This window comes from Halichoeres trimaculatus, unplaced genomic scaffold (assembly GCF_033239565.1).
Source record: "Halichoeres trimaculatus isolate MK-OKI-2021-1 unplaced genomic scaffold, fHalTri1.1 fHalTri1_scaffold_23, whole genome shotgun sequence".
In the NCBI taxonomy this organism is placed as follows: domain Eukaryota; kingdom Metazoa; phylum Chordata; class Actinopteri; order Labriformes; family Labridae; genus Halichoeres; species Halichoeres trimaculatus.
In genome coordinates this window covers 20,400,932-20,419,840 of record NW_027437201.1, presented here as the reverse complement: position 1 = coordinate 20,419,840, position 18,909 = coordinate 20,400,932, and the positions used below count along the sequence as shown (strand labels likewise).

The 18,909-nt window shown below is 38.2% G+C and overlaps 1 protein-coding gene across 4 annotated transcripts in view; it reads left to right on the top strand.

Annotated features, from left to right (window-relative positions):
• The first annotated feature begins 2,319 nt into the window (after window positions 1-2,319).
• LOC141784776 (liprin-alpha-3-like) overlaps window positions 2,320-18,909 on the top strand; it is a 37,879-nt gene continuing 21,289 nt past the window's right edge. For 2 of the 4 annotated variants that reach the window (XM_074662641.1, XM_074662642.1), the window contains exons 1-2: window positions 2,320-2,631; window positions 12,373-13,170. In XM_074662641.1, the coding sequence (XP_074518742.1) occupies window positions 12,835-13,170 (336 nt within the window). In that variant the 5' untranslated portion in view covers window positions 2,320-2,631; window positions 12,373-12,834. The remainder of the gene's footprint in view (window positions 2,632-12,372; window positions 13,171-18,909) is intronic. The other 2 variants (XM_074662640.1, XM_074662639.1) reach the window with 2 other exon arrangements.

Below are 18,909 nucleotides of genomic sequence, written 5' to 3'. Positions count from 1 at the left end.
CACAGCAAAAACTTAACAATATTGTTAAGATTTCAAAAAATTGCATTTCTTTTTTCAATTTGGATAAACTTCTCCATTTTTTTTTATTTCAAAAAATTGCAAAAATATCAAAAATGTATAATTTATAATTTTGGTGAAATATTTTAGAAATAAATAATTTATAAATGTTCTAATTTCCTTTGAAATGTCAAAAGTTTGCAAAAATTTCAAAAATTTGGAAATTTTTAAAAACTGCAAAAACTTCACAATACCGTTGAAATTTCAAAATAAAATGTTTTTTTTATTTGCTTTGACTTCTACAATTTTTTACATTTCAAAGATTTGCACAAATTGAACCAAAGATAAAAATGCATGCATAATAAAAATTAATTGATTTGCAAAAATTCTAATTTCTTTCGAAATTTCAAAAATTTGCAAAAAAATTCAAAAACTCTGAAATTTAAAACACTGCAAAAACTTAACAATATTGTTGAAATTTCAAAAAAATACTATTTTTTTATTTGTACAAACTTCTACAATATTTTAAATTACAAACATTTGCGCAAATAAAAAAAATGAAAATTTATAATTTTTAAAGCAATATTAGCAAAATTCCAATTTCTTTTAAATTTTTAAAAAATTTGCAAAAAAAAATATAAATTTGCAAAAAAAAAATTGTGTAAACAGTTCTCACAATTTTAAATGTCAAACAGTTGCCAAAACTAAAAAAAAACTAAGTAATAAAAATGAAAAATGAATTTCAAAGCATTTTCAAAGATTTTTCATCATCATTTTTCGAGAAATTTCTGGAAAATTCTTATTATAAGTAAAACATATTAATACAGGTAACTTTCTCTTGTTCCATTGGCTGATTTTTTTTTTCTCAATTTTAATGAATTATTCATAGATAAAGTGAAACAAGACATTTTTCTGAATGTTGCTCATGTTAAGTCTAAAAAGACATTTTCTACTAAAAAATAAGACAAAAACACTTGATAAGATTTCAGTTTTTGCAGGGTGCTAAGTGATTGAAATAAGATGGACCTTTTATTGGAAACGGGAACAGAAATCGTCATGATTGTTTTGTACACTTGAACATTTCCATTATCCCTGATTTGGATGCATGCCGTGCAGAAAGTCTTAAAATATGTCATGAAGTCAGAAAGAGTGTATGCAAATTTGTTCTTGCAGTTTTTGGTGAACTCCTTCTACCTTGTGCAGAGTGACAGTCAAAGGTTAACTCTTTCATTCCTCAGAATCCATCCATACGTAACATTACATATAAACGCAGTCATCATGGCTGCTTGTTAATGGCAACATAACCCTGTTATCGTGGCTGTAACACTGTGTGTTTTGTATCTCCAGTAGCCTGATTAATAAACATGCTGTGTGTGTGGTGAAAACACTGGTTTGATCTTTATTCATCAGGATTTTCACATCTCTCCTTCTTCATACAATCCTTTTTTTTTCCTCAATGAAGGTCTCACGGGTGCTCGCTCCGGTGCTGCTCTCTGACAAGCCCTGATGCAGAATTACACGGAGCCACTGAAAATGCCTTTGTCACTTTAAATCCTCGCCGTGTCTCAGCCGATGACATCATTGTCTGAGAACACATTACATCACCCCTTCCCAGGCTCTCTCTCCCTTAAAGACAGCACCACCTTATGTTTACTGAGCTGCACACACACACATATATGCAGACACACACACACTGAGGGAGACCTGCTTATCTGTTTACAAATGTGATACCAATACCAGCATGCATATTAATAACAGTCATGATGAGATTACATTTGGGGCACGGGCTGCAGGATTTGGAGTGTGTGGGTGTTGTTACATCCAGGGACAGCTTGCATATGGCCTCTCTGCACATATAGCACAAACTACAAGATGAGGTTAAAATGCATTTTGATTTAAATGCAAATTAAGTTTAAGTTGTATACCAATCCTGCAATTTGTTTTCTTAAAGGAGAGTAAGAGAAATTAAGGAAAAAGGCTTGATTTACTGAAATAATCTGATTTAAAGTTGTGGAAAATAAAGGTTTTTGAGATATTTCTTATTTTTAAAAAGAGAATAAGATTTTTCTTTGGTCTTTTTTCCCTAAAGTTAGGCCCACAAATCTGGTGCAGTTTTCTTTCTCTGCGCACAGATGCTGGTGTTTTCATATTTTGTGCTGTTGTTGGAGTGTTAATGTGTCCATGGAGCAGGTAACATCCCTGTCACATACTGTGCACTCGTCTCCTCTGTATAATAATTAATCAGGTGTTTGATTGGCTTGGCAGCGCGCGTGAGTGCGTGGCGCGCGCGTAAATCACAGAGATGCGGAGAATGCTGAGAGAATGTTTCTTTAAGACCCATTACCTTCCAATCCGACAGAGGGGGAGTCTGTGGTAAGGTGGCGTATCGTCTCTCTCGGCGTCCCCCCCTCCTCTCCTCTCCTCTCTCCTCTCTCCTCTCCTCTTCTCGCCGTTTACATGTGGAAAAAAGAGGGACAGGGAAAAATTGGCCGGAGCACATTTAATGAGCTTTCCTCTGCTTTCGGATGAGGGGCGGCACACACCGAGGCACGATCCGCTGGATGGAGCTGGAGATGGAGCTGAGGGATGTTTAACATCAAACATGGACACTACAGGCTCCCCGCGATGACTGTGGTAAGGATGCAACTTCTCACCCCCTCCACCGCAGCCCAGTTCCTCCTCAGAGAGGGGGGTTCATGCATGCAGATGGAACAATAAATGCATGTGTGCGCGCGTTAAGAGTAGGCTACTTAACGCTGTGTTGTGAAGGATTGAGGGGGGGTGGTGGTGTGGAAGTGTGCGTGCGTGCGCGGACGCGCGTGCGTGTTAGAAGGAGAAGAAGGAGGGGGGTGGTGGTGGTGGTGTTTGAATTGAAACAAATAGGCTTATTTTAGGAAGACAATGCAACGCCTGGTGCCGTGTCAGTGTCAGCCTTTGACAGGTGTGTTGGCAGCACGATTTATCCGGGGCGCGCGTGCTCGCTCCCGTTTGCATATACAGTGAGGTGAGGTGGGCTCTACTTACACAGAAAGGGGGGTCTTAATAACACCAAAGATGCTTACTATGTGTTGCTTTTTCTGTGTTGCTCGCAGTTAATCATGGCTGGAGCTCAACCGGGAGCTCTGCGCTCTCCCACTTCGCCTCCCTGCTGTCACTGGGCCTATACGGAGTTGGTTATATTTCTATAGTGTCTGGCGTTACTGATAATTCACGATGTGCGTGAGAACCCCCCATTGTCAAACCAATCAGAGAATATTTTTAGAAAGGCTGATTTTCTCCATCTTTACGCGTTAAAGCGCCCGTTTCTCCACCTCCAGCGCTCTCAGCTTCACTACTATGAGAATGTAGATGTGCGCGTGCGTGCTGGTGCGCGCTCGTGTGTCTCTCATGGAATGGTCTTTCCTCCATGTACACATACATACATCCATCCAGAAATGGAGGTAGCCTCACAACACATCGAGCTGTCATGTGGAGAGGAGAGCGCTCGTCATTTTTCCCATCAGCCCCGGTGTGAAGAGAAAAGCCTGGGTTAGTCCAGATCCCGCTGCTCCCGGTCCCTCCATCTGCCCAGCAGCCGACAATCACTTATCGATTCCAATGATGCGTTTCTTGGCCGGGGGGTTCTGTTTCATGATATGAGGAGGAGGAGGAGGAGGAGGAAGGGTGTTAGTCGCTGCATGGACATATGGTCTCCTTTTAGTGAAATGTCAGGAATGCAAACGACGTGCACGCGCTGTTTCAGTTTGGTGGTTTAACATGAAACCGGATGTCACAAACCGAGAGGGACCTTCTTTCTTCAGCTCTGATGGTCGGAGACTGAGGGAGCCTGCACACCTCTCTCCCCGCCCCAGTGTCTGGTGCTGGGGAGCTGTTATTGCTGCTCTCTCTTACACACACACACACACACACACACACACACACACACACACACACACACACACACACACACACACACACACACACACACACACACTCACACACACACAAGGCCATGCCACCTCCCTTCGCCCAGTTTTTCTGACACTCTTAGTAATCTGAGCCTAATTGGGGGCAGTATTCTCCTCACTGATCATCCAGGAACCAGATCCTCAAAAGCCAGGCCTGTCCACTCCTGGGTCGCAGGATCCAGTGTGACTAAGGATGATGATGATGATGATGATGATGGTGATGATAATGCAGGCAGTCATAATACATAAACACCCACGTGTTCACATAAAGACACACTCCATCGATTTCTGTGTGGTGACTGTAACACCAGTTCACCTCCAGCTTCAGATGCTCTTCTTCTGTTTTTGAGACGTTAAATAAGAAAATTAGCGAATTAGCTCAGATTCAGGAAGTCTTCAGACCAGAGGACACATTTATCCTCCACATTAACAAAACAACTCCCCTTTAAATCATAGTGGGAAGATCAGATTCTCTCATTATGTAATTAACCTGCTTTGAATGAGGTTTGCAGATTAAAACAGAGAATGGTGACGTTTCTCTGCTTCTGATGGCCGTCAAATGGGAAAGAGTAAAAATTAAGGTTAAGACTAAAAAAATTCTTTTGTTTGAAAATCTTTTCTTTTCAAATCCTTAATTTTAGACATTGTTTGGAAAGAAGATGAGATGTCAGATCTCCTGGACAAATCTTACAAACTGACTCACATGTGATGAGCCTTTTTAGGGAAAATATGGCTCCTGATATAATCTGTAGACATCATCATCAACATCCAACTTTTTCACTTGGTCTGGTGTGAAAAAAGCAAAATAAAAATCATAAAAACATGGAAATATTGAAGAATCACATCCTTTAATCTTTAAATAATCAGTTTGGTCCCAACTGCTAACAGATTTTAACTTCCAACCGTTCGTTTTGTGTGGGAAGCTTGTGTATGTCAGTGTTAGCTGTTGGCTAACAGTATTTAAAAGCTAAAGAGCAACCTAGGTACTGGATCTAATGTTTTTCAGCTTTTCCTGTTTCCTTCCAGTTGAAGAGCAGTGAAATGATGTTAATGTTGAGAATAGAAGTCTCAGCATTTCCTTCCGGCTTTGCATTGACCAGGTCTAATGTCTTTAAAGTCTTGGTTGAAACCAGTGTTGATTGCTCTAAGACAGCAAGGGAAGCTCAGCTTCCCCTAAAATGTCCCTAAAGAAGTGGTGATGTGTTCTGCTGTGTGAACATTTCATTGATAAAATCTGAGCTAGAATTCCTTCATCTTTGTTCAGAATCAGCTCCTATCACAGGTAACTGGCTCCACCTCCTTCTCATTCATCCCCGCAGCGTCTCAGTGCTTTAACACAGTCGGACGCTGAGCGTCTTCTGACTTCAGCGGGGAAGCGTAGAGCGGGTTGTTCCACTGTGGAAACTGGACGGTCATTGGATAAACGCTGGGCTTTGTCCCGCCCATCGGATGCTCAGCGTCTCTGGGGGTCTATGAGGCAGTGGGCTGGGACGCTAGGCTTCTGCATGATGATTGGATGATCTGTCTGAGGCCGAATCCCTTTTTGATTGACAGTGAAATGAGCCAGTCAGAGATCTTGAAGTATAACCCTCCACTGGAGCATCTCCTCAGTTGTTCTGGACTGATCCGGAGGATTTATTGATCCCCGGCGAGTTTACCTTTCTTAAAAATGACGAGCGTTGTGTTTAAAGATTCTCTCTCTTTTCACCGATAAGCAGCTACAGCTACAGCTGTGGAGCTTCTCCCCCTGTCACTCACACTTACAGTCTGTCGTAGTCTGATGTAGCAGCTCCAGCTAATAGCAAGCTGACACGGCGGGTAGAATTTACATTTAAATAAATTAACAAATTTACGATTTAGGCCGGAAGAAAATTAGCTTCCCCTTCTTGACTGACCAGCAGCCGACACTGGTTGAAACTTTGTCTCAGTGTAGAGAGTCTCGACGACCTAGGTTGTGTAAAACTTGAATGATATCTCAGTTAAATCTTTGATTGTTTCTGAAATAAAGTTTCTAAGCTCATCCACAGCTGACGCCTTGTGGGAAAACCTTAATGTGACGGACAGAAGGCCAAACGTCCAGTTCAGCTACCTTCCGTGTAGGGATGGGCGAGTATTGATACCAGGTATTGGTATCAGGCGGATACCAGCCTTTTTTCAAAGTATTGGTACTCATGAGGGCTGCCGATACCAGCAGCTGATACTCAAAGCAAGAACATCTTAAACATCTTACCTGTCCTGTTTAGACAACATGAATGAACCAGAGACAGTTAACAGTTAGTCTTTTTTAATTTGCACTTCAGTTTACTTTAAAAAAAATACTTAAACTCCGACAGTTGTTAGTTTCATTTTGCACTTTTAATATTATTTTTTAAATATTAATTGAAACAAATCATAAGCTCAAAGAGATTTATTTGAGTTTTATTTTGGACTTAATGTCAGAGTGACTGTGCTGTCTTTGATCAAAATGATGTCACTGCTAATTGAAATTTGATTTATCAAAAGTAGTAGTTGTATCGGTACTCGGTATCGGTGAGTACGACCTAGAGTATCACCTAAAAAGTGATATTGAACATCCTTACCTACGTGCAGCTACAGTCAGACTTCTGGTTGGTCAAAACTAGAAATAGGCCGATGTATTTTTTTCAGGGCCGATACTGATACCAATAATCAGTAGTTAAGGAAGCTGAAAACTGATATTTTGGGCCGATATTAATTTGCAGTGAAATTTAAAATATTGGCATCAAAATTTGGGATAATACAACACTTAACTTTGTTTCAAGCCTTTAAGCATGTGTTTAAAAGTTAAATAGTTACCTAAAGTTTTCTACAGTAAGTCAAGTTTTCCAAAAGATTTCTCTGTATGTTACCAATCAGATGGGACGATGCTAGAGACAGAGTAGCACCTGCAGACAGAGAAGACTGAATATGTGCATGTGAATATTATCAGTCTGTCCCTCGTCAAAACATCTGTGGCACTAATTTGCAAAAAAGAGATGCTCAGGATTTCAACATAACTAGATAGAGAAGTGAGGGCTCCCAACAAAAGATATCCTTTGTAAAAGGCTGTGAAAAGTGTATTTTAGCTGTAAAGATAGGCATTAATAAATATGTGGGTATGCAGCTTCCACTGATTTAGGACAGCCTCCAGTGGACACTCAAGGAACTGCAGGTTTTAAGCATTTCTGCATAAGCTTCATCTGTCAAATTCAAAGGCTTCCTGATAATCTACAGTTTAACTCTGATGCACGAGACCTTGATTAGATTCTCATTCTGCCTCGTTTCACACACACATTCATGAACACACAGGTCCTAAAGCTCAGTGACCTCACAGCTGACGCTTCAGTCCAAACTGCAGGCTGCACAGCGATGTTTGGCCTGCACTGAATCACAACTCCAGCCATGAATGCTTTGTTTTTCTCCTGCTCGGCTTCATCACATGACTCCAGTGCAGTGAACTATGACTGTGAGATCAGCAGTGAATGTTACAATACATACAATAATCTGCAGCAGTTACTTTATGCTGCCCTGCTGCAGGGAGCTGCTGGAAACGACGACGATGAATAGCTCCAGGATTACCACAGGTTTTATCATTTACAGGGCATTACTGAAGAAGTCATTCTGGTGTTTCAAGGTCCAGCTCGTGAATATCAAAAGGATATTTTCAGTCTGATCTCAAAGAAGCAATCAGACGCTGTTGTAGTCTTTGGTTTCTAAGAACCCTTTGGGAAAGAGTCTGAACAGAGGCGCTCGCTTTAGTCTGATCAGGAAAGAGGCAAATAAGAGACACATCAGCCCCGTTTCCACCAAGCAGTTCAGTTCAGTTTGTGCCAGGCTAAACCAATCCTAAAGTGGAGCTAGAAACAGTACAGTCTGTTGATTGGTGTAAAGAATCGTCACTTCCTGTGCGACAGCGGCTGCTGCATTTCTCCTAGCAACACACAGCCTTCTTTGAAATAAAGCTTGATTGTTATTTGTAACAAAGAGTCACATGGAAATCACAAAGAATATCTTCCATCGTTGCTTGATTTTCTTCTTTGTTGGATTTATTCGCAGGGTACACTAAGTCGCGTGGCTATGGCGTCATGCTAGAACAGGAATCTGCAACCTTTATCCTAATAAGACCCACTTTGCCTCAGCTCACCTGGATTAAAGAAATTGCAGAGCCACAAAATCTGCTTCATCTCCACAATAAAGACAAAAATGGATAAAATTCTATAGATTGTAAAAACCTAGCAAATACTTATCAAATCAAGAGGTTTTTCAAATTTATGAAATTGCACATGTGATGGTGGTCTAAGTTGGTTTATTCACAATAATTTTTCAGATATTCAAAATAAAAGATATAAATTTTTTAAATTAGCGAAACTTTCAAAAAATTAAGGAATTTCCAAAATTTGCAATTATTTATTAATTTATTAATTTTTCTATTTATTTTTGATTTAAAAAATTTGCTGAAATATTAAAATAAATTAAAGTTATAATTTTGCAAAAAATTTTAGAAGATTGTGACATTTCAAAGATTTTTTAAAATTTCCAAAATTACCAAAAACAATTTTTCTTTCAAATATTTGCAAAAATCAAAAATTAAATTTTAAAAAATTTCAAAAATTTAAAGGTAGTGAAATATAAAAAGTTGCAAGTACACAGAAAATGACTTCATTGCAAAAAAAATAAAAATAAAAATGTGCAGAAAATTAAAACAACTGTATATTGAAATGTTATAAATAAGAAAAAAAAGAACTAATTTTGAAATTTCCAATCAAAATTTAATTTGTTTGAAAAAAATCATTTTTTTTTGAAAGAATACTTGACTTTGATAACATATATTGATAATATTGCTTAACTCATTATTTTTTGTAGTTTGCTTGTGTTTTGCCACATTTCAATCATGTATATTAAACAGGCATGTTGGCAGTGAAATGACTTCATCCACACAGAATTAAAATCTGTATTTTCTTCCAGATTAGTCTTTTTGTAGATGTAGTTATCTTCCCAGGGCTGTAAAACTTGAGGTTAGCCACAGGTGCATGGAAAGTTGGTGGGCTGTTGACGTTGTAGGAGGTGAAGTAGAGCGGTGGCAGGCTTTATTGACAGATGGGATGAAGATTTAGTTCAACTAAATGTTAACACGGGATTTTATTTATTGTCAGTGCCTTTTATTATCAATTCCTGCTGTAAGAAAAATAAAATGGTTTATGTCATTAAGATTTTTATAAAGCTAGAAGAAGCCACAGCAAAAGGGTCAAAGAGCCGCAAGTTGAAGACCTTTGTGTTAGAATGTAGCTGATGCGGCTGTTAGCATCTGGCTACCATGAGGGGGCACAAACAGGACCAGGCTTAACTGATCCAACTCATACCAAACCGTACTGACCCAACCTTGACTGCTTGGTGGAAACAGGGCTATTGAGACCTGATTTATCCATAGAGGAGGGTGGTGCAATCCCCTAATGTGTCCCTATATGTCTTACTTTTTACTTTAGGTGCTGTAAAGTTCAGCAGGTCACTCCGATGCACAGCTTTTACTTCTGCAGAAGACTCTGAGTCTTTTATTTGAAACTCTCTCTGTATTTTAAGGAAATGTAGTCAATACTCCGTCCCGCATCAGTGATAATCCATCAGCTGAGCCAGAAAGGAAGTGAGTTGTTTTTTTTTTTAGTGGGACACTCGGTGACGTTGCCAAGAGCTGTAGCCAGCTCACCAGCATGAGGAGCTAATTCAGTGTGTGTATCAGGCCTCCGGTAACCAGCTAGCAGTCCCCACCTTTGGTACATCCATATAACAATAATGAGGAAACTGGCACAGCTCCTTTCACTGCTGCTCGGGTCTGTGTGCTCAATAGGTTTGATTCACAAAATGGATGATTTTGGTTGGACAAAGACACGCTGTATTGTGCTGCCCAGTCTCACTGACGTAAGGAAACCTGCATGGGGCACTAAATCAGTCCAAACCACTTAAAAGTAGAAAGGCCAGTGTAAGCCCCTGAGTATTATGGACTAGACAGTGAAGAATATGGAGGAGAGAAGAGAGCGACACGAGGCACTATAATAAAGCTGATTGGCTGAATCCATAGCATTTTGGCCCAGGCTTTGCAGCGTGAGCCAGAGCCTCTCTGCTGTTAGAAAAGTAAATTAAAGTATGCAGATATTTTACAACAAAACTGATTAGAGGGAGTTTTTCAGTAAATAAATATAATAAAGACTAGATAGTCACTTTTTTAACAGAAGGAATGAAAGCCATCTCATCTCAACCTAAAGCTGGATGAAACTGAACGCATAGTGCATTCAGTCTGTTTACTGAATGCACCATGAGGCTTCAGCTAACAGTTGATACACTTAGCTAAGCATGCTATAGCATTTATCTGACAGCAGCAAAGCTTAACTAAACGTGCAGCTAACAGTTTAGCAGTGAGAAGAGAGATCTGTGTTTTTCTCTGCTGAAAACGATTTCTGTGATTAATTTTGTAGTGATGGTGGACACTGGAGCCTAACTGTCAGACAGAAAAAAGACAGAAGAGCAGAAGAAAGCTAAACAGGAGAGAGATAGAGCACGAGCTAAAGGCTAACAGGGCTAATCTGTTTGTGCTAATGTTCATTCCAACCCACAGTCAGCAGTTATTCTGCAGTGGTCTGTTCAAACTTGAGTCAATCAATGAAATGAAGAGTGAGGTTACGTTAGCTCTGCTTGGTTGATGAGCGCTAGTAGCTAACAAAGATTCACTAACATATTACAGACAGGTCTCAGAACACTATAGCGCTACATACAGTAGCGGCTGCTGGTCAGTCAAGGAGGGGAAGCTCATTTTTTTCCTGCCTACATCATAAATTTGTTAATTTATTTAAACGTAAATTCTACCCTCAGTGTCAGCTTGTTAGCAGCTGGAGCTGCTACGTGAGACTACGACAGGCTGTAAGTGTGAGTGACAGGGGGAGAAGCTCCACAGATGTAGCTGTAGCTGCTTATTAGTGAAAAGAGAGAGAATCTTTAAACACAACGCTCGTCATTTTAAAGAAAAGTAAACTCACTGGGAATCGATAAATCCTCCGGATCAGTCCAGAACAACTGAGAAGATGCTCCGGTGAAGGGTTATACTTCAAGATCTCTGACTGGCTCATTTCACTGTCAATCAAAAAGGGATTCAGCCTCAGACAGATCATCCAATCATCATGCAGAAGCCTAGCATCCCAGCCCACTGCCTCATAGACCCCCAGAGACGCTGAGCGTCCGATGGGCGGGACAAAGCCCAGCGTTTATCCAATGACCGTCCAGTTTCCACAGTGGAACAACCCACTCCACGCTTCCCCGCTGAAGTCAGAAGACGCTGAGCGTCCGACTGTGTTAAAGCGCTGAGACGCTGCGGGGATGAATGAGAAGGAGGTGGAGCCAGTTTCCTGTGATAGGAGCTGATTCTGAACTAAAGAGGAAGGAGTTCTTGCTCATATTTTGTCAATAAAATATACACACAGCAGAACATATCAACACTTTTTTTGGGGACATTTTAGGGGAAGCTGAGCTTCCCTTGCAGTCTTAGAGCAATCGCCACTAGCTACACAAAGCCGGCTACCTATTTCGCTACTAAATTACAAAGCTGGCGTTACGTTTCAAGCTGTAGCTCTACCTAACTGTTGATAAATACCTTACCTCATGGTGTTGACCAAAGAAAAGGAGAGTTAAAAAGATCTGATCTTCATTCATTTTTCAAAAAACACACGCCTTGTTGAGAGTCATATCATCATACCTGTGCGCACGATTCCAACCAAAGGTGTTGCTCAGAGCCTCTTTGAGATTCAGGGCTGAAACCAAAACAGAAGTTCCTCGAGTGCCCACTTGAGGCAAGCCCCAAAAGTGCAGGAATCACAATAAACACTATTAGTTATGTGTAAATTTGCCAATTGGGGCACAGCAGCGATAACTACGTAACAGAAAGCTTCAGATTGCTCAGCTTCACCTCTTTGTTGCGGCAGTTAGACGTTTACAGTTTGGCTTTAAACCTTTATTCAGAGATGAGTGGGTGAGATTATGTTCATGTTTTTACACACTTGTGACGTTAGCTTCAGTGGCAGTTAAACCTTAGACAGAGCAAGGCTTCTGTTTTCTACTTCTTCCAGCTAAGCTAAGCTAAATTAAGCTAAGCTGTTTTCCTAAATTTAATAAACAGAAATGGAGGCCATACAAGGACAGGGTTTTCTGTACGCTAATACTCTTCTTTAATGCAGTGTGTGGTCACGTTAGCATGTATGTTTACATGATCTTTATGTCAGAATGCTAACAGCATGCTATCTAAAAAGTCTGTCATTTTCTCTCAGACCTACATTAGTCCATGCTGTCTGAACTACGCTCTCCCTCTTGCTTCCCGTGTCTTTTTAATTTGCTTAATGCACGCTGAAGTTTACTGAGCAGGATCTAATCCTTGGCCTGTTCTCTTTTTCAGCTCTTAACCCCGATGCTGTGAGGAGTTCTGCCTCGTGGACACAATTTAGGAGCATCAGCCCTTCTTCTCTCTCCTTTCCTTTCCCGTAACCCCCTTTCCTTCCCTTCCTCACCCTCCGCCAATCCTCGCCACCCACACAACGGCTTCCCCGTAGATGCTCCTGCCTCTTGCATAACACAGGGGCACGTTAGCATTCTGATCACTTACCATGCAGGTTGGGACTTTGTGAGGGAAGACAAGTGAGCAAAGGCATAAATAAATAAGGGAGAGGTTTTTAAAAAGGCTGAGCAGAGGAAGACATGCAGACCAAAGGAATGATATTTTTGAAGATGTAAAGATTTATATTTTCTACATTAAACTTTTAGAACCAGCTCATAAACACCACAAGCAGACACCAGGCACACACTCTCTGCTCTTTAGCCGTCTTTACCGACTCAACACACACACACACGCCACGGTCTCATGATGATGTGCGAGGTGATGCCCACCATATCTGAGGATGGGCGGAGCGGGACCGGCGGAGGCCCCTCCTCACCTGCCGGGGCGGGAGTTGGAGGCCCCGGTGGTGCAATGGGAGGAGGGGGCTTCAGAGGCGGGGAGCCCAGGGGCGGAGGGGACGAAGGAGGGAGCACGGGGAACCTGGAGTCCTTAATGGTCAACATGCTGACGGAGAGGGAGCGGCTGCTGGAGAACCTGAGGGAGACGCAGGAGAGCCTGGGGACGGCTCAGCTCCGCCTGCGCGAGCTGGGACACGAGAAGGAGTCGCTTCAGAGGCAGCTGTCCATCGCTCTGCCACAGGTACGAGCGTGTGTGTGTGAGTGTGTGTAGTCACAATCTGTGCATAGGAACACAGTCAGGTGATGGGGGTGTCGTGTGGTGACTTTGACCTTCATTCATTTATACTTGCGTTTGTTTTCATGAGGGTTGTAGGTCTGATGTGGTCAACTCAAAAGTTTTGTTGTGTTTTGGCTGCTTGTTAACATGGAAATGTTTTAGCTGACCTAAATTGCAAACTTTCCAAAACGGCCTCCAGAGTGGGATTTTTTCTGCCACAAAATGAGAATCTGTTGCTCCACTTCCTGTACCAGCCCTTAATCTGAATAAATCATAAAGGTCAAAGTGCAAGCTGTCAGTTTTTAAGTCTAACTTCCAAGTGTAGTCAAGGGGTGTGCGGTGGCATGGGGATTCCTGGTATACAATTGTATACAGATTTTAAAATGTAAGTGTTTTTGTTTAGTTTGGAGCTTTGACGGTAATTTGCTAACAGTAGCTAGCCTGAGCTAGAAGACTTACTTTGGTGTTTAAAGTTAAGAGCTTCAGGTCAATCATACTCTAACGTAAGTTTAATCATGTGTATATACCTCTTACTTCATGTGTTTGTACTTTTTTTTAAAAGCATAAGGTAAAATTGGGGCTACAGAGATCTCCCTGAGAGCCCACTGATACACAACTCTCTGACAAGAAGTATGCTAGCAGGTAGCATACATCGAAAGGAAAATAGCAGCTTTCATCAATGAACACACAAACAAGTGTAATAGTCTTGCACAAGAGAGTCATTTTTAATCCATTCAACTTGTTAATTAGCTCCTAATCTACCAAAAACGATATAGAGCACTTAGCGCTAGCTTGATGCTAACGTACATCAGGAATTCCATTAATATGCTGGCGTTTAGCATACATCGATGAAACTGTTTCCAGCAGAATATCAACTTTCATCACTGAACACACCAACAAATGTTCAGTAGCAGAAGCTACGTAATATAGCTTCTAAATACTGTAACATTAGCTTAACGTTAGCTTTTCATAGCTTAGCTGTATCGTTACTCTGTTCTCTGTGAGTCTGTCACCCTAATCCAACACCAGTTTATCATCAGTTTGTGAAAATGTGTTTGAAGAGAGCGTCTAGATCAGGGGTCTGCAACCTTTACTTTCATAGGAGCTGTTTTTCCTTAGTTAACTTTGATTAAAGTCACTCAGGAGCCACAAAATCTACTTTATCTTTACAATAAAGACAAAATGTTTTTAAAATTGTACATATAATTGAAACCCAGTGAATAATTATCTAAACAAGAAGTTTTTTGATCTCATGAAACTGTAGATATGATGTCTTAGTTTTTTTGTTGTTTTTTCAAAAAATTTGCAAAACTTTCTAAAATTAAAATTTATAAAGCATTGCAAAAAAAATCATGCAATTTGCAAAAAATAAAAAATAATTAAAACCCAGTGAATAATTATCTAAACAAGAAGTTTTTTGAACTCATGAAACTGTAGATATGATGTCTTAGTTTTTCATTTCAAGACATTAAAAAAAAAAATTAATAATTTGAAATTTCAAAAATTTGCAAAAGTTTTAAAAATTAAAATAAAAAAATCATTAAATGTGAAAAAAAAGGAATTTACAAAATTTGCAAATTTAAAAACGTATGGCAAAAATGTCTTTTTTGAGATTTCCAAAATTTTCCAATGTAAAAAACAAGTGACATTTAATTAGTTCCAAAAATTATTATAATTTTTTTTTAAGGAATACTTGAATTTGATTTCACATATTGACAATATTGCTTAAGTCATCATTTTTAGTTGTTTGCTAATGTTTTGCCACATAACAAGAATGTAAATTAAGCTTGCGCATTAGCAGTTAACACATGATTTTATTTAGTCTCAGTGTCTTTAATCATTAATTCCCTCTGTAAGAAAAATAAAAATCCTTTATTTCAATAATATGTTTTTAAAGCTACATGAGCCACTTTAGAGGGGTCAAAGAGCCATGTGAGGCTCCAGAGCCACAGGTTGAAGACCCCTTGTCTAGGGTGTGGATGTTGCGGGGATAGAGTGGCGTCTTGTTTCTAAGAGATGTTTTTTTACCCCCGTCCCCTTGGCGCTTAAAGCAGAAGATGAAGGGGAGGGGGTAAGAAGGATGATTGGGATTGGCCCCCAAGTCTTAAACATTACATAACTGAAATAAAAACTTACATATTCATATATTTAAAACTGTAAAATGCTTAAAAGAGATATTTTAAAGCATCAGAATCTCTTGGAGAACCATGTTAATGTGTAAAAATCTGCTTTCTAGGAGCAGCTGGTGAACAAGGCCTGATGTTGATCCTCTGCGATCAGTACCTCGTTACGTATGAGTGTGTTCTCTGAGTGTGTGTCATTGTGAGCTCCTGAGACAGTAAGCCTCTGCAGTGTCACTTCACACACGGAGCTGCAGCCACAGAGTTAAATCTATCTGCACATTCAGAGTTTTCCTCAGTAAAGTTGTTCGAACAGTTTCACAGAGTTTATATTCTGATTATCCTCTGACGGTTTCCTCTTTAATCAGCTTTTATTATGTTTGCTGACCGTGTGTTCAGTGGATGATTAATGATGCTGGAAACTAATAACTCTTTATAGTTTTGATTTTCTTGGAACTCTCTTTTGTTCTGGTAATGTAGCTAATTAATTATAAATGGAATTTGAAGATTTTATCGAACACTAATAACAAGGACAGTTTGCTGTTATTGTTGCTTCAGCATCCAGTTCTTTTCTTCAAGACTTTGGTGTCTTTTCAGCACGAATTGTTCTTTAATTAGCTTTACGCAGAAAAAACTGACATCTTATCAAGTGTTTTTGTCTTATTAGAAGGAGAAAATGTCTTTTTAGACTTAATATGAGCCACATTCACCTGACCAGTCCAGAAAAATGTCTTATTTTAAGTTATTTAAATACAAAAATGAGGTCTGAATTGCTGTAACAAGTTAAAAAAAACAGCTGTAACTGGGCTGATACTTTCTTAAATAGTCAGTATTCAGAGATACAGTCTATGGATTTACTCAACTTTCCAAAAGAGAGGTGGACTCCACAGGAATGTAAGGAATCAGACATGATACAGCCGAGTCTCCTAAAATATTCACAACTTTTCCGCTAAAATATTTACTGAAAAAAAATATTTCATACTATTTACTACTTCAAAAAATAATGAAAAAAATCTTAATGTAAAGTTACATTAAATCTCAAGAGCTGAAAACATTGTTAATAATTAAAAAGCTGAGCATCCAGAAAATATTATGATAATTGATTCACTGTTGGTCATTTTTCAGGCAGAACACCACACATCTCCTCCTCATAGATCCTCCGTGGCTGAGCTGCTTTTCTTTGCTCGTGTCCAAAATCTCAGACTCACTCTGTCCCCATCACTTCCCACAGAGTGAGCTGGATGCAGCGCACCGTCGTTTGGGTTTTCTCTGCACCAGGGCATGATGGGATATATCGCTCAGGTCATTAACGGGGAAGAGGAGAGCGTGTTTTTTTTACATTTTCTTAACAAAAGGGGAAAAGCGCCAGGATTCATCGCTGATTTCTCTCTTTATGTCTCCATGATGATGATGATAATAATAATAATAATAATAATAATAATAATAATAATAATAATAGTAATAATAATGATAATGATAATAATAATAATGATAATAAAATAATAATAATAGTAATAATAATACTGGTAATAATAATAATGATAATAAAGATAATAATAATAATAGTAATAATAATACTGGTAATAATAATAATGATAATAAAAATAATAATAATAGTAATAATAATACTGGTAATAATAATAATAATAATAATAATAATAATAATAATAATAATAATAATGATAAAACTAATAATAATAATAATAATAATAATAAACAATAATAATAATAATAATAATAAAGATAATAATAATAATAATAATAATAATAATAATAATGATAATAATGATAAAACTAATAACAATAAAATATTTAAAAGTGCCTTTCATACCACTCAAGGTCACTTTACAGTTAATTAAAATCCAGTTAAGAAGAAACAACACAATACAAATAAATGAAAACAACAAACGAGGTAACCACAAGTTACAATAGGCAGTACACTACTGTTCCCAATGCCTTCTGGGAAACGATGAGTCACCTTCTGTAAACAGACTGTAATAATCCTCACGTGAAATTCACAAAGTAAAATGGAGCATTCAGTGCAGCATGCTCTCCCAGGTGAATTATGGGTAAATTCAAACACTTGCACCATAGTTTAGAAGTTGTTCTTTTTGTTTTGGACTCTTGGTACAACGAGACAAAATTAATTTAAAGACTTGACCTTTAAACATAAAGGATTAAAATGTGTCTCTTTGTTTAATGTCTGTCAGTTTGTCAATTAAAAAAAATATTTTGTTCCCTACCAAAAGCAAAAGCTCGTGTGGACTGATCTGCAGCTGGATCAGTCTGCAGGGTTGGCAGGAAGCCTGTGCTGTAACACTGGAGTAAATTAACCCTTCCTGTCCCCACTAATTACATCTGCTTTAACTACTACAATTAGTGTTGCAGATTCATGTGTGTGCATTTTTTCACTTAAACGGTTGCAGTTTGTGCGCAGTGGTCAAGTCTTGTGCCCCCCTTAGGCTGTAGTTCTTATACGGATCAGATTCTCACCTGCAACCCTGAAGTGCATGTTATTCCCATCTCTCTTTCCTGAGTTCCCAATCTATGCGTCTTTGTTTCCTGAAAAATAGAAAAATAGAAACACAATACAGTAAAAGGCTGCAAGTTCAAAAGCCACAGTAAAAAGTGCAAATGAGGGAAGCAGCCGACCCAAATTCGGAGCCCCAAAATGTAATAAGATTTTGCCCAAACAGGCCATAAAAAGCCTAAGATATTGATTTTAACACAAGTCTTAAATCTATAAAGGAAAGCAGCCAATCATAGTTCAGCATTTGGGTGCTGCAGCTAGGGTGGCCAATCAGATTTCAAGAGAAGCACGTCATCATCCAATCACTAACTATACATGCTTTTCCAATGCAATGTTGACAACTCTGACTATGATTAGAGATAACTGACTTTAATTCACAGGTACCTGTGACATTTTTAGTAATATTATTATTATTTTTTATTATTATTTTTCTATTTTTATTTTTTATTGCTCGTATGTGATATGAACACAAAAAATTAACCATATTTAATCATTTGGTAAAAGACCAAAACAAAACAGAATTGAACAAAGCAACGATAACATCAGGAGATGTGCAGGAGGGGCAAATAAAACTCATTGAGGCTCGGTGAGTGGCCATCATAGAGACAAGAAGAGAATAAACACATACAAACATATTTAAAAAATAAAATACAGCATAATAAATACAAAAAAGTATTAATTAATGAATATATAATTATTATTGTTATATGATAATAATAATAATAATAATAATAATAATAATAATAATAATAATAATAATAATAATAATAAAGACAGTATTTACTTTAATTTATTAATTTATTTAGTTTCATCAATTAATTTATTTACAATTTTTTTATTTATAGATTATATTTTTTATTTTATTTATAATTTATTATTTTTATAAATTTATCTATTTATTTTTGATTTTTGTTTATTTATTTATTTTTAATTTATTGATTTGCAATTTTGTTGTACTTGTTGCAATGACGAATAAATTCAATTCTATTCTTATATTATTATTATTATTATTATTATTATTATGATTATTATTATTATTATCTTTACTGTTAT